Source organism: Heptranchias perlo, chromosome 28 (assembly GCF_035084215.1).
Source record: "Heptranchias perlo isolate sHepPer1 chromosome 28, sHepPer1.hap1, whole genome shotgun sequence".
In the NCBI taxonomy this organism is placed as follows: domain Eukaryota; kingdom Metazoa; phylum Chordata; class Chondrichthyes; order Hexanchiformes; family Hexanchidae; genus Heptranchias; species Heptranchias perlo.
The window spans coordinates 7,045,036-7,061,996 of NC_090352.1; the positions used below are offsets into that span (position 1 = coordinate 7,045,036).

The window sequence follows — 16,961 nt, forward strand, 5'->3', positions numbered from 1 at the left end:
AAAAATACCTGTCTGATGCACTTTCTGTTTTGTTTTTCTAGCTTTGGCGTGATCCCTACAGCTCCACTTTCAATTCACACTCCATTGATGCCAAATCAGAGCATTGACATTTCCTTACCACTGAATACTATTGGCCCAGTGATGAAAATGGACCCACTGAATAATCTTCAGGTGAGACACTGCAATCTGTATTTAGGATGGTGTGATGATGGGCAGCTATTTGGATGTCTCTCTTTTGTATTGTGATCCAAATACCACACGAATTGGCCTTGTGCCTGGTGTTTATGTGGAAGTTGGAAGGCAAAGTTCTGACCATGCTACAGATGACAGTACCTGGTAACTTTGATCAATGATAACCCTATTTCAACTAGTAATCAATGCTGGGGAATTCAGTAGTTTGAGCTGTTCCTGTTCCTCCTTGCCCCTGCTGGTGTCCTCATTAAGTCCACTTAGGATGTGACTTAATGAGGACCCCAGCAGGGAGGGGGAGCAATAGGAGCAGAAGAGGTGGGTGGAAACTCAGCAACATTTATTACGTTAAGTACCCAGCTGAAAGGGATTGCCGTGTAAATACAGGAAGCGGGCAGGATGTCAATGAATAGCATTTCATGAGCCAGTGTGCTGACATTAACAGTGTAGTTATTCTTTTGTCATTTCATGCTATGACGTGCATTTTCTTCATACAACCATGTATCCAGAGCATGGTCTGAATTCTAAATATGTCAGTATCTGAAAAGGATATAGAGAATAGGTGCTAGCTGGGAGTGTGCATAGGCTGTACTAAATTCAGAGTTTAGACTTTGTAAGCTGCAAGAATGAAGCACAGGTGCTTTGCCTAGTCCAGGATTACCCAATCCCATTCCCAGTCACTTTTTCCTGATTTTCCTTGAAGTTGGCCATTTAAACTTGTTTACCCGATTTGGTCCTCTCTATTGAATCCCAAACCATGTCAAGGTTGATCGTAATAATAAATGCCCAGCCAAAATCATTTAAGCAGTTTTCCACATCCCTTAGAACCTCATTCTTTAACCTCCCATGGTGTCCTTGACAAGTAGGAATACATCATTTTCTTTCCTATCCCCTCCAGCTTTCCTGAACACGACCGTTGAATGTTGTTAGCATTCCCTTGCTTTGTCTCACTGGACAGCAAGAGAAGAAAAGGGTGCAGTGCTGAATCACAGCTCTGGTGATGTCTCACAACCGTGTGAACCATGAATGAAGGCCCAGAGTGCTGTCAAACAGCATGTCTGTCTAGGGTCACACAGTATAACACAAACTGTGACAACTCTTTGAACCTATCTGAGGCTTTAAAAAAAATAACTAGACTCATGCCAGTGCATCTAAACAAGGAATCTGCCAAATGAAAGGGTCCCTCTTAGTAAACCTAAAGAATTTCAGCTCCGATCCATTCACCAGAATAAATTAGCTGTATTTAAATCATTACCAACCGTATTTTCTTTTGTTTTGTGACATTTCTGACACTAACAATTAATCTACAGCTTCTAATCTAGAAATGAAGGGAAATGATGACACTGTGCATTAAACAGAGTTGTAAATGTATCTCCTGGTGTACCATGTGTTCGCTGTAACCTCAGAAGGTTAGTATTAGTACCACTGAATGAAAGAGTGCTTTCTTTTCAGCAGAAGCAATTTGTCAGCTTCCATATCTGTCACTCATTTTTGTGACAGGAAGGTCTGCATTATTAATAATATATAAATGCTCATGTACGCCAATTTCTGTTGCAGGAGCTTTGTTAAGGTATTCTTGGGGCCAGCTGTATTATTACAGTTATGCTTTAGTTGTAATGAAATTGCATAGTATGCAAATGAGTGCTGGATTCAACGATCCAAAAAACCAACATTTACCGCAGGTAGCCTGAATTATAATAGACAATTATTTGATAATTGCAGATGCCATTTGGATGTAGAAACGATGATCGCCCACGTCCCAGAGCAGCAGCACTTTTGCCATTATTTGTTTTGATTTAAAGGTCGCACTGTATTAATAAGCAGCAAGAATATTGAAATGTCTCTGAATGGCATCCAGCTGGCAATGAACAGCCGCTGATACACATTGGTGTCAAAAGACGATCCAAGTGTTAATATTTTTGTGATTAGCTCTTTCATACGGTAGCAGGCTGTGAGGATTGAATAATGAAATAAATTATCACAGTGTGTTCCATCCAAGTCAATAAAGCAAATACATTTCTATTCATTAGATGATTAAATGCAAGGATTTACTTATTTTTTCATAGTATTTTTGAAATTGGACAGTTAATAATTTTCCATAATTTTCCAATCCTCCCTGGCTACAGGCGTGGTGCCGGAGGATTGGAGGACTGCTAATGTTGTACCGTTGTTTAAAAAGGGAGAAAGAGATAGACCAAGTAATTATAGGCCAGTCAGTCTAACATCGGTGGTGGGCAAATTATTGGAATCGATTCTGAGGGACAGCATAAATCATCATTTAGAAAGGCACAGGTTAATCAGGGACAGTCAGCATGGATTTGTTAAGGGAAGATCGTGTCTGACTAACTTCATTGAATTTTTTGAGCAGGTAACAAGGAGGGTCGATGAGGGAAACACGTTTGATGTAATGTACATGGATTTTAGCAAGGCTTTTGACAAGGTGCCACATGGCAGACTTGTCAAAAAAGTAAAAGCCCCTGGGATCCAAGGGAAAGTGGCTAGTTGGATCCAAATTTGGCTCACTGGCAGGAAGCAAAGGGTAATGGTTGACAGGTGTTTTTACGACTGGAAGGCTGTTTCCAGTGGGGTCCCGCAAGGCTCAGTACTAGGTTCCTTGCTCTTTGTAGTATATAGTAATGATTTGGACTTGAATGTGTGCGGCTTAATCAAGAAGTTTGCAGATGATATAAAAATTGGCCATGTGGTTGATAGTGAGGAGGAAAGCTGTAGACTGCAGGAAGGTATCAATGGACTGGTCAGGTGGGCAGAAAAATGGCAAATGGAATTCAATCCAGAGAAGTGTGAGGTAATGCATTTGGAGAGGGCAAACAAGGCAAGGGAGTACACAATAAATGGGAGGATACTGAGAGGTGTAGAGGAACAAAGGAACCTTCGGGTGCATGTACACAGATCCTTGAAGGTAACATGACGTAGATAGGTGGTTAAGAAGGTATATGGGATACTTTCCTTTATTAGCTGAGGCATACAATATAAGAGCAGGGAGGTTAGAACTGTGGTTAGCCCACAGCTTGAGTACTGCGTACAGTTCTGGTCATCACATTACAGGAAAGATGTGATTGCATTAGAGAGGGTATCGAAGAGATTTACGAGGATGTTGCCAGGACAGGATAATTTTAGCTATGAGAAAAGATTGGATAGGCTGGGGTTGTTTTCTTTGCAACAAAGGAGGCTGAGGGGAGATTTAATTGAGGTATATTAAATTATGACGGGACTAGATCAAGTGGATAGGAAGGACCTATTTCCCTTGGAGGGATCAGTGACCAGGGGGCATAGATTTAAAGTAATTGGTAGAAGGATTAGAGGGGAGCTGAGGAGAATTTTTTTCACCCAGAGGGTGGTGGGGGTCTGTAACTCACTACCTGAAAGGGTGGTAGAGGCAGAAACCCTCAACTCATTTAAAAAGTACTTGGATGAGCACTTGAGGTGCCGTAACCTACAGGGCTACAGACCAAGTACTGGAAAGTGGGATTAAATTGAATAGCTTTTTTTCAGCAGGCACGGACACAATGGGCCACATGGCTTCCTTCTGTGCCATAATTTTCTTTGATTCTATGATTAACTTTTTTTTGATTTCAGCCTTGCTCCCCAGCACTAATCCACTGAGACCAAGTTAAATCCCTGCTTTGTTAAATTAGCTGGTGTAAGTCAGATCAGGTGCTGCAATTGTCCCTGATGTCCCTAGGTTATGGGGGTGGGTGGTGGAGAAGGGAAATCAGTCAGAGTTCCCAAAGCTGATTGATTTCCAATGTCTTTTACTGGAGAGTGTGTGTGTGTGTGTGTGTGTGTATGCCAAGTGAGGAATAGGCTTGGCTCTGAACCTCCCCCCACAAATAGCCTGACAAAGCTCACTGTCTGGGCTCCCACATGCAGAATGGACTCATAAGCTAAATACCCAAATGGTTATTGGTGCCCCCCTGGAATTATATCCCAGCAACATTTGTCGCCTTAAGAAGAGAAAAAAATCTAGGATCTTGAAACTGGGAATGTGTTGAGAATCCAAAATTCCAATTGAATCAAAGTGGAGGAGCCAAATGGTGCAATATCTGACCCTGGATGTACTTAGCATGCCTTGTAAATGTGAGTTCATACAGTATTTTACGAAGTGTGCTAGGGATATCTAGTGCAGAACATCAGTACTGCCCAAACTTTATTATTACAGACCTGTTCTTGAGCTTTGTTATATCAGGATTAGGGTTGCCAACCCTCCTGGATTGTCTCCCCGACTGGATGTTTGGTCTCCCGAGCCCCACTACTGTAACCCGGGATAAAAGTGCTTTGTATCCGGGGTTTGTGTCTGTGCACTTTCATTTCTCATGGGTCAGAGACGGGTTGAGTTGTAGCTGGGAACTTATAGTAGTAATTAATTCAATTTATCAATTCCCTGCTCCAAACACAATTCTCCCCAGCAGGATCTTAATAGGATCCGTTCCATGATTTTGGGCTGTAATGGCGGATGTCCATACCCAGAATGCACTATGTACTAGAATATGCCCTCTCCGTTTTAGTGAAAAACCGGCGCGCTGCTGCAGAAAGGTCCCTTTGTGGAAGAAACATGCACTTTACCAGTGTAGCAAGTATATATTAATTTATTGCTTATACTGACAACTTCATCAAATATGACCAGTATTGACTAAAATGCAACATTTCTCTGGTAATCTGTTATAATTATGGTGGATAAAGCATATTTAGCCTTTATTATCTCAGAATTCACACTACACAAGTATGTATCTCTGGTAAAGGTTTTCTTCAAGAGACTCCTAATGGTTTCAGTGGGCAAATTAGCAGGCATTTAGGAAAGGTCAGACTGATATTTGAATGATCAATCCGACAGTCTTTCCTGAGCTCTCTTCTGATGCTACAGTGACTGACTCTGTGAGAGGTTGGTGTGAGAGAGAAAACCCCCAAAATCTTGAAAGCGCCGTTCTGTCGAAATTTGATTGGCAATTAAACAGGATGTTTTCCACTTTTAGAAATCGGGATGTTAATCTTGCCACTTTTGTTGATAACTAATACGATTGCTAACTTCAGTCTCTGCTGGGTGAGTTTGGTTGACAATATAGGATTTCTTCAGCCTTACCAGCAGAAATCTGGCCAATTAAGACTCAACCTGCAATAACACTCATTTTGCATTTCTCAAGTGGTTTGATGGCCACTTAAGTATTTAAAGTAATGGCCAAGACTATTAATCCTGCTCTAAATATTAGGAAATAAATTAAGCATAGCATTGAAATTGCACAGCCTGATTAACTGACAACAGCTGTCTGTCTGATTTTGAAAAATAGTTTTATTACCTCACGTATTAGACCCAAAGTTTTTACTCTCGTGTAATCAACGTCTGAATTTTGAAATCACAAGCTAAGATTAAATTACAAACTGTATGCATCATCTACTTGTCTAGGTTGCATTAAAAACTGGGGCAATAATGCAGTAACATTTGCAAACTGTGAATAGGTGTCACGTGATCAGATGCCAAGTGACTGTCACATGATCAGCCCTCTGGAATACGTCAAACCAGAGTTGGCAGCCTTAAGCAGAATTCCCTTTTACAAAATCAAAAAATTCCAAGACCTCATTTGCCTGCCTGCGACCCTTCCTCTGCTGGATCCTCTGTTTATTTCACAGCATGTCTAGCTGAGGTTCATGAAAGGTGAAACCTTTCTCATCTTTTTAAAAATAAATGTTCTCCCCTCCTGTCCTGAAGTTGTTGACTCCTCTCTTGGGATGTGGTTCAGTGAGTGCCTGGCACTTCCCTGGTGCAATTATTGATGTGTGACCGTCAGTGAGTTTCAGCAGGTTAGTTGTTATGTGAGGGGCATTACAGTCATGCCTGTTCCTGTCCTCGCCCTCACTCTGTCTACGCACGCGCTTCCAGTAGGAATTACTAGATAGTAATTAGGAGAGGAAGTCATGGCTGATGTCATTTGTAGCTCCTTTACTGCTTACCAGACTGAGATGAGCGAACTCAGCACTCACTGACCATCAAACCTGGTCTCTGTGGCTCAGCTTCTCGCTGGATAAACTCGGAACGGCATACTGATCCTTGAAGGCCACAGAGACCAAGCTCAGAAAGGGTCTCATAAATAAGAGACCTGATGAATTTTTTATCTTTGCAAAGCACAAACTAAAAAATAAACACCCAAGATAATAAAATACTGACTTGATTGAAAATATTTTTTTTTGAGGAAAGTGCGCATCAAAGAAATAATTTTTAAAAAGACGGGTGGCAGAGGTGTTGGAGCACAAAACAATTTGTATTGTGACGTTGATGTGCTCAACCCCCACCCCCCCCTAACTTACTTACACACACACACACACACACACACACACACACACACACACACTCCTCATGTCGCCACTATTGTGGTGGAGGAGTTGAGCAGATGCTGCTCTCCTCTCCTCCCCTCCTCCTGACTGATCATAGTCCTCAACTGCCTCCTCTACAGAGATAAGCTATGTCAGCACAGACTGGAAATGACCTGGGACCTTTTGGTCAGTGTGAGTTAATAACACACAATGCTGTTGATTTACTCACTACTGACCTGGTGATTTAATCCATGCTTAGCATCCAAAACCATGCAGGAGGCTTGAATGGAATTGCCTTCTCTAATATTGCTAGTGCTCACTAGGTGGACCTTTTTTCTGCATGTGAAGGCTGCAAACATCAAATACCATGTGTATCCATAAAATCATTTTTATTTCAATAAAATGCTGGGTTAAGCAAGTTTCTAGTCATAGAGGCAAGATGTGGCTTTGTCTGTGTGAGGGGGGTGATGGGTGGAGTAGGGTTATTGGGCTGCGTTCATCTGAGTGACTGGAAACCAGCAGGACCACTAAATAGATGTTCAAGTGCACCCTACATTCTATCATCTTACAGGGAAGAAGCATGGGAGCAGATTAAGCATCATCGCATCCATTCCGTGATTACCTCCTGGGCATCTCCATTAAGTTCCAATTGATAGCATATATAAGGCTGCCACATGAAGCAACCCTCACACATAAAGTTAGCTTTGCTGTTTGGATTAATTTGCAGTACATGACAATGCCTTTGACAGATTGTTTCTAAAAGCTGGTGCTGTGGCTCCTACCCTTTCTAAATTTGTAATACTTTGCTGTGCTCTTATGGGGTATGGAAAATGAAGAATAATGATAGACTTCCATTTTGCTGTCCACCACTTAGCAGCCACTTGCCCTGGCTTTTTGCACCACAGGAAAGTAATTATGGCAATTTCCTAAATTATTTTGTGTAACTAGTCACCTTTGTTCTTCAAATGATATATATTCTCCACACACCCTACTCCCGGCTGCCCATCCCAGGTACTGTAGGAATATCACATTTGGGAGCAGGCGTCAGCGGATGTAGTCAGTTTTAGTTTCAGATCAAAATGAACTGATTCAATGGTGCAAGCTCTAGGGCTTTATATGGTGTGGGAGAACATGCGTGGTGCTGTCTGCTTGCAGTGCCATTACAACATTTTTCATGTGCGTGCTCAGTGTAGAGTTTTTCTCAGAAACTGTCAAGTTAGGCTATAAGCTTGGTGTGTGGAGGATGCACAGCATTCGAAGAACGCAGACGACCCTGCCAAGAGTAAATCTTTTTGTAAATATTAATTGTCTAATATTATGAATGTGTAGAGAGCCACATAACATTTGCACAATAATCTCATAATGATTAATTTTTAAGACACATGAATGTCTTATGCTGTCACTCTTTGGGCAATTGCTTGTAACATAAATAATTTTAAAAGTTGGAATTTTAATCAAACTACGTTACAGACTTAGCCTCATCAGATGTGGGTTGGGAAGATTCTCTTTGTGGCCATGTGTGCCAATATCATAAACACATTTTTAAAGAGGTTTACAATGTTACTCTACATAGTGCATAGAGGGAATCTTCCTACACTGTTCCTTTAGAAAAAAACAGTTAAAAATGTATGTCCCTGTGTCTCTAAACACAGTTTCTTGTGTAATAGTACCAGCCTCCCGTGTCAGCCGTGGCTCAGTTGGTGGCACTCTCGTTTCAGAGTCAGAAGGGTGTGCATTCAAGCCTCATTCCAGAGACATGAACACAAAATCTAGGTTGACACTCCAGTTCAGTACTGAAGGAATGCTGCACTGTTAGAGGTGCCGACTTTCAGATGAGACGTCAATCCGAAGCTCCGTCTGCCCTCTCGGGTGGATGTAGAAAATCCCATGGGACTATTCGAAGAGGAGCAGGGGAGTTCTCCCGATGTCCTGGCCAACATTTATCCCTCAACCAACAACTGAAACAGATTATCTGGTTATTTATTTCATTGCTATTTGTGGGACCTTGCTGTGCACAAATTGGCTGCTGCGCTTCCTACATTACAACAGTGACTACACTTCAAAAATATTTAATTGATGGTAAATTGTTTTGGGATGTGCTGAAAGGCACTATATAAATGCAATTTTTCTTTTTTTCCAGTGAAGCCTGCCTCAGGGTCTCACTTCCACGCTCACTTTCTTTGCATTGGGTCTCTCCCTTTTTCTTCTGCGCTCTTGTGTCTCATTTCCCTCTTTATATCAATTTTCTTTCTCCATGTCTTTCTTTCCTTGTTCCCTTATCCTCTCATTGCTTATAGTTTAGTCTTGTATGGGTTACCACAAAAATGATGAAAGATAGCCCTGTGGGCCTTAGAAATGGATATGATTCTTATTAAGTAGTATCTATATTTCTAACATAATATGTATTATAATCTCTTCCATGAACTACATCATTGATTTGTATTGGTTACAGATGGTTGCCTGTGAAAAGCAGCCTGCAAGGGACCAGAGAAACTCTAAACTAATTATGGTATATGAAAATAAACTAGGGTTCAGGTTCCAATTGAGTGATGCAGCTTCATTGAAATCCATTTCACCTAGTGTTGTAAAAATACCTGCAATCCAATTCCAGAAAAAGGGAAACAAATCATTTGTATTCATTTTAAATCAGGTTATTTTTACGATGAGGCTGTTACCTCAGTAATGATTAAGATAGCTTGTTCTTGTGTAGTGTGATTATTTTCCTTCAGATTTATATGACCTTGCATTATGCAACTGATTTTCTATGCATTTGGTTCTTCCCATCATTGGCCATACTGTCGAGCATCCTTAAGTAGTGTGTGAATTTAATAACAAAAAAATGAAGCAAATCTTCAGTGTTTTTAACAGCCTTTGTAATGGAGCTTTTTGTGATTCCTTACCTTCCTCCTCTTTCTCCCCCCCCCCCCCCCCCACCACTTCAGTTTATCTTGCACCACACAATAATCACCATTCCAGGCAAAACATGGGCTCCTTGATTTCAGTATTTTGCCAGAGTCACTTTCCAGCTAAATAGTAATGAATTTATGCAATGGTTTTGGGGAGACTGTTTCCTTCTTTTCCCCACCCCTAGTTTTCTCCCTCTGGGGAACTCCCTCACTTTTATTTGCCTGAATAAAACTGTGCAATGGTACCTTTCTGGTAGATGAGATATTAAGCAGACGAGGCTACAGAAGCTGAGCAGGAGTGTAGACCCCCCCCCTCCTAATAGCGAGTTGTGGAAATGCTGAAGGATAATCTGGTGCACAAAGAATGGAAAAACTACCCACAGGCAGCAGATTTTTCTTGTGTGTAGCTTGTATGCATTACCTTCTCTAGCTGAAAGCAGCATTGCTGTCAAAGTTGAAAGCATTGAATGTCAGTAGAAAATTAACCTGCCTTGGGTTAAGTCTAAGAACTGAGTTATACACCATGACTTTGGTCTGGTTTAATAAAGCATTCAGCCTTTTCAGTAAACCTAACCTAGTTTTATTATAATTTCAGGTGGCTGTGAAAAACAACATTGACGTCTTCTACTTCAGCTGTCTGATTCCACTCAGTGTGTTGTTCGTGGAGGATGGGAAGATGGGTGAGTGCTGGCGGTAACTATGCGAGTGATTATACAGTCAGCTTCCCTTACTGTGCTGAAAGGTGCAGACATTTTCAGTTGATGGTGTTTGCTCAGTTCAAGTCAGATATCTAGGTCCTATTTACATATTACATAGAATTTACAGCACAGAAATAGGCATTCGGCCCAACTGGTCTATGCCAGTGTTTATGCTCCACACAAACCTCCTCCCACCCTAGTTCATCTAACCCTATCAGCATATCCTTCTATTCCTTTCTTGCTCGTGTACTTATCTAGCTTCCCCTTAAATGCATCTATGCTATTCGCCTCAACTACTGCATGTGGTAGCACGTTCCACATTCTAACCACTCTCTGAGTAAAGAATTTGATTTTAATTTTAATTTTAAAATTTAATTTAAACCAGTTTTCTGCATTCTATTACAAAACACTCAATGATGGCAATGGAATTTGATATAGGTCTTATATTTAATTGATTTGGGTTAACAGAGACATGACTGAGATGAGCGTTCAAAAGGAAGGCATTGTTTCTCAGCAACCAATTATTATACCACTGCTGATAGGTTTTGCTTAATTGGGCGATCTGATTAAGGCAATTTTATTTTCATCAGGACACAGCAATTCAGTGGTGTTAAAAGGGCATAGTCACTTCTCTGATGGTTACCTGATGGGTGAGTTCTGTCCGCTCTACTCCGTTGATAGCACGCTCATCTTTAAGACAGAAGGTTGTGGGTTTGAGCCACACCCCAGGGCTTGAGCACGTAATCTAGGCTGACACTCCAGTGCAGTACTGAAGGAGTGCGGCGTTTTCAGAGGTTCCATCCTTTGGAAAAGACATTAAACTGAGGCCCCTTTTCCCTGTTCTGATGGTTTAGGTAGATGTTAAAGATCTCGTGACGCTATGCAAAGAACACCCAAAGAGCTCTCTTGGTGTCCTTGCCAACATTCCTCCCTCAACCAACATCATCAAAGCACATTAACAAGTCATTCATCTCACTGCTGTTTGCAGAATCCTGCTGTATACAAAATAGCTGCCACTTTTGCCTACACATCAGTCACTTCATTGTATACAAAGTACTTTGAGGCAATTTTGAGAGATAAGTGCGGGTCTTTTCTAAATGCACTTCACGTGATTGCTTTATGAAAAATGCACCAGGCAACCTGAATGTTCCAATTTTGTGCTGTTGGCTGATCTTAGCCAGGGTGATGCACCTGAAGAGAGCAGTCGGCCTGGGTTGAAAAATCGGGATGTGAAAATCGATGCACGTTCTGGAGCTTTGCTCGATGATCTGTGGTGATCAGAGTGCTTGTGTAAAATGCTCCCTTGGACAATTAAATGCAGAAGCAGAGTCTTTGTTAGGGTATATATGAAATGGCATGCGAAAGAAATTGGCTTGATGGGCTGAATGGACCTTTCTCATCCATAGCTTTACTCTGTGATCTTTCGAAATAACACAAGATCTTGGACAAGCTTCTTCAGACCAGCAGGGATTATGGTCACAATCTTCTTCCCCGTCTCTCCAAATTTGCCAGGATCAGAAGAGTGCTTTCCTACTCTGTAAAATCTGATCCTTTTATTAGGAATATTACTGTGATCGAGTTAGATACATCGCAGAAACTGACTATAATAAGAAAACTCACAGCCTTTTGGAAAAAATACTGTCAGAAAGAATAATGGGGAACTTAATATTTGCTTAGTACCATTGATTTTATGATTTTGTTTAAATAGTGGCACCAAATACCATTGTGGGAATTTGGCTTGAAGCAATTGGGAGTCCATGTGAAGAAGCTGAATAAATATCAGTAGAAATACAGCTATTTACCCAGGGTGCTTTAACGATTTGTGTCATTTCATGTGTACATTGAGACAACATGATAAACTTGTACCAATCAGCAGCTCATTCAAGCTAATATCCCCAACCATAGCAGCGTTAACAAAGAGTCACGGATGAGAAAAGCCATTTAGTATGTTTATCCTTCTCATACCCTAGCTCTCCCATTATAACATCCCGCCGTATTTTGAATGTCCCTAATGGTTTTCTTTCCATTGCCTACAATAACAGATTCTATTACTATACCAGTACGAAAGTTCTTCCTAATATCATGATGATTCATTTCTGTTCCCAGTGTACATCTGTTTGTTACACCTTTAATGCATTAAATCCCAAAAGTGTTCCGCCTCAGGGTATCGCACGCCTATAGGGCAGAAATTAATGATGGGCTCAAATGATGACTGAAATCTGCTGTTATCAATCAAGTATCTGATTGACTAAATGTGAACAAATCAAAAGTAGTTGCGCAGATTGTGGGTTTTTTTCAAAATTACCATTCACAAAATTTGATTTGGTCGATCAGTTCTTCAAACTTTCTGCTTTGGGAAGTTAGCTTGAGGTGATGTTTTGAATTTTCAACTGCAGGAAAATTTACCAGAAAAAACAATATTTATAACATAAATCACATAAGAGGACTATTTTGGAATAAAGTGTCAATTATTACTCGAGAGCTGCTTGTACAGTTTTGTAAATCCCTGGAAAACATTTTCTGAGCTAGGCCTACTCCTGCTTCAGGAGCCTGAGACTCAATTTGGAGTACTTGGTTGGAGATTCAGTTGTTCACTTGGGCTTTTCTGTGGTCAAAGCAATGCAGGCATAGCCTGGATCAATGATGCACAGACATGCTCCATTTTAAATTATACAGCCGCATTCTTTTCTGGGAACAGGAGTTGGCACATGGAGTGGTTGTAACAGATAGGATTGATGTATTTAATGGGAGGTTTGATGCAAACTTGAGGGAGAAGGGAATAGAGGGATATAGGAGCAGGGTGGGGTGGTGATTAGAGTTGGGAGGAGGCTTGTGGGGTATAAACACTGACATAGACCAGTTAGACTGAATAGCCAGTTTCTGTGCTGTAGATTTTATGTAATTCTATGATGCAGCTACTTCCACCATCTGGGATCCAAGTTCAGCTTTAGTCACTTTCTTTTCTGAGGTTGCACATGCTTTCTGAGCCCTGCTGGTGCTCCAGACTACTCCCCCATGCCTCTCCTGAACTCTCTTCCTAGTCTGCTTACTAATGCTTCCAGGCCCCTCCATTGAGCAACTCCCTCCCTCCCTCAACTGCTAACAAACCCCAGGACCAACTCCCAATATTACTAACTCCCAGGATCTCCCCTCTTATTTTTACAAAACCTTAGGACCCTCTCAATGCTATTACATTCCCTCAAAAGGTCCTGGCCCCTAGACAGCACCTGAATGCTCTTAAATACCAGTACTCCCAGATCCCACACTCCAGTATCGTTCACTTCCACTCATCAAATAGTCTCAGCTGCCAGCTTCCTCTTCGCTGCTCCCCCAGTGCACCTAAGATCCAATCCCACAGAATGCACCCAAGGTCAAAGACCCTAGGACTGCTCCCAGACAGCAAGCGATCTGGTCTTCTGTACCCACTGCTTCCCACGTGCAAACCCAAGTCAAAAACCCCATTATTTCTCCCCTCTATCCCAATCTGAATACCTGACACCACACTTTCTCTCTCACTTGTGCACGTTCCACCATCTCCCAGACATACTCTCCAGTCGGGTCCCAGTATCTGCTTGCAACCTGGCATGTATCTGCCATTTTGCTGTGCATCCTGGACTTTAACAAAAAAACATGAGATAAAAGTTGAGTATATAGGTAAAGTAATATAATGAAGAGCCATAAAGGCAGATTGGGAGAGTTATGGAACACAGGAGCCACAGCATGGTGATACTTGCACAAGCAGTGAAAGAAACATTCACAGTCCAAGAAACAGACAGCACAATGAGAAAAGTGTCTGAGTTGAACAGAGAGAGAAAAAAAGTAGAAGAGTTGGAATGGAGGAGAGTTGCGGGAGAGAGAGATAATTTTCTTGTTTTTCTCCAGAAGCAATAGTCCAAGAGATTAGCTGTGCTATACATTGTGATATAAAACAGTGGGGGTAAAATTGGTCTTCAGCAGTAGCGCAAAACAGGTTTTAGCGAATCGGCAGCACGTTTTACACCCCGAAGTCAAGGGACAGAAAATCGGATGGGATGTAAAACGGCTGTCGATTCATTATCTCCCATTCCATACTAATGCCGAAAAACAATTTTATACCCTGTATGTATATCCTTTGACTCACCCTGAGCAATACCACAGGGGATCAGTTACAGATCTTAAACTTACTTTTCACTCATTTATATTTATAACCCTGGTCCAATTAAATTCAGATACTATACTGGGATTACCATATCTATAATATATTTTCTGTACATCAGTGAAGTCGTCCTCCCTTAACCACTTTTTTCTCGATTTGTTATGCTTTGATTTCTCCAATCTTTCCTCAAAGTTCATTGTCTTTACGCGTTTTCCTCTTTGCCACTGGTTTAATAAAGCGGAAGTAGAATGGAGTAAAAAGATACTGAAATTAGTGTTCCCTCTTTGTAATTTTTGAAAAGGGCCGAGATGGCAAGCATCTTTCTTTCAAAGAGGGTCGTTTATATATGGCTGCCCAGCCATTTGTTACACATAGAGATGCTTGTGTTTCAATGCAGCCAGCCATCATATTTCATTTGGTACTATCAGGTGCGTTCATTGAAGAATTCTGAACCATTGGAAAGTAAAAAATTTTTGGGTTAAGGCACATATATTTTAAATAAGAGTTTTGCCATCAGGACTTGAAAAATCTAGTTTTGTACAGATTGCAGGCCAATTGTATGAGGGGATAAAAGACTTTTTTTTAGTAATCGTTTAATTTCTGAGCAGCTGTTGCTATTTACCCTGGTCAGGGTACAAAGTTTGCATTTTTAAAGAGGAAAATATTTACTAACAACTCTGTGGGATTGAGTTTAATGAAAACATATGAATGCCTTGATCAATGTCTGATCAAATTGGAAATAAGCAACTGCAAGTAACACCAATCTGTCAAGTGCTCTGTGTAGGGAGTCTCTCCGCTGAGAGTCCTGGAACTTATCTGTTTTACTGCTTTGTAAATCTAAAGATTGTCTTCTGGCATCGAGAGAGGAGCCCTCAACTGCTAGTTTTTAAGGAAATATATCAGATAATTTTTAAAAGAAATATATCAAGCAGAATGAGCTTAACATTCAAAATGCTCACCCTTAAAATTGCCTTCTCCTCTCAATATTTAAATAAATTGTACAGAGGCGTACATTACTAATTTGCATAGTTTTCTGTTAATTGGTGATTTTTGGAAAAAAATTATCTAAAGTTCTCATCTTTGACATGCAAATCATGTAAACTTTAGTGGCAACTAACATTTTTATATTCATGCTGGTCCCATGGGTGCTGCTTCCTCCTTCAGATAGTATGTTTTTATACCAATAATCAACATTTTTAAGTGGTTCATTTGCTCAGTGTTTAGTGCTTTTAAAAAAAAAACTGACCAAATTTAAGAAAGTATTGATTTTATTTTTCTCTTATTTTTAAAATTGGTGTCTTTATTTTAAGCCTCAAAGTTTAGCTTCGGTGGAAGGCATGTTTCTTTTGATAGCAAAACACGCCGACTCCCACATACGGAATGCTTTCCTTGTGTAATGATGTGAAGCCAGCAGCAGCCTGAATTTGCTCGTACAATCTGTCCCTGCCACAGCATGTGATCGTTAAATCCTGTTCTCGCCACAGGAAGAAAGGTGCAACGAGCTTTGGTTTTCAGCTGCTTACAAACCGAAGGGTTCTGAAACTCAAAGAGCAGACACATTACCTTATTGGAAGATAGTTTGTCTTGAAAGTTAATTCATTAAGTTGAACATTTGAACTAGCCGGTGAATGTTGTTCAGGCACGTGTCATATAATTTAGATTACCAACCTATTATATTTTACAATTCAACAACAACAACCTGTAGTGTGTAGTCCTGCTGGACATGAGTTCTATGCTCCTGAATCATTATTTTGAAAACTGGGCCCCTGAGATCATGGTCCCTAGACTTCTCAGCTGATGTTGGCCATTTCTTCATCCTCTGTGGAGAAACAGCACCCTTCCACTCCCAGGTCCTCATGCTCAATACTTCATGCAGTGAAAACCCTTCCGCTCACGTGGGTGTACCTGGGCTGGTACTTGGGCAAGTATGATGCCATGACAGAGTAGATGAGGATTGGCCAAGAGATGTGGATCTTGATGAGCCCAGTTGTTCACCTGAGCCTTCCAAGTCATCCCTTAGAACTTCAAAAACACAGAAGCTTCTTTAGCTGCGTAAATACGTAACCGGCTCCTTAAAGGAATAGCAGCTGAGTGCAAGGCCACTGCTTTACTTTAACAAATTGGAAACGATTTGCGTTCCCCCTTGCCCTGCCTTTACCTACCTAACCGTGGCTATTTCTCCATCTCCTACTGACCCTCCTGTTTGTCTTCCTATGAGCTGCAAAGCTGCCTCCTTGTGTGGACTTAATGTTTTCGAGATTCATGTCCCTCCTCCAGTAGCAGTTCTTTGCCGCTGGTTATGCACTACCTTTTTCTTTACAATGGGAGAACACGAGTTAAAGGAATATTATGACTGGCAAGGATACTTCTCATCATCCCATTGTTATCAGACTTGCAGGTGCAAGCTCCCTTTAAGCACCTCCCCTTCAAGATTATCAAGATTCCTTTTGAGTTCTCTCAGTGATTTGGAGTTAAACATGGTACATTATTGTTTCCAGAGGTTCCCTGCGAATGGGACAGTTTTCCTGTTATCTAGGTAATGACTGTGACTGGGAATGAGAGGTAAGAAGGTGAATCATGCTGCTGTCATTCCTACAGGATGTGCATGGGAAACAGTTCCATCAATTACTTCAGCCAACCATGTGAGATCATTAAACTGCTTGCTGCACTTGTGGCAGCTTGCTTCTGCCACCTCTCTCCATAAGTCCA

General features: G+C 41.1%; 1 protein-coding gene across 3 annotated transcripts in view; it reads left to right on the plus strand.

The window, feature by feature from the left end:
* The window catches only part of ap2b1 (adaptor related protein complex 2 subunit beta 1), a 201,366-nt gene that overhangs the window by 102,280 nt on the left and 82,125 nt on the right, over positions 1-16,961 (plus strand). For all 3 annotated transcript variants that reach the window (XM_068007982.1, XM_068007981.1, XM_068007983.1), the window contains 2 exons: positions 42-171; positions 10,015-10,099. In XM_068007982.1, the coding sequence (XP_067864083.1) occupies positions 42-171; positions 10,015-10,099 (215 nt within the window). The remainder of the gene's footprint in view (positions 1-41; positions 172-10,014; positions 10,100-16,961) is intronic.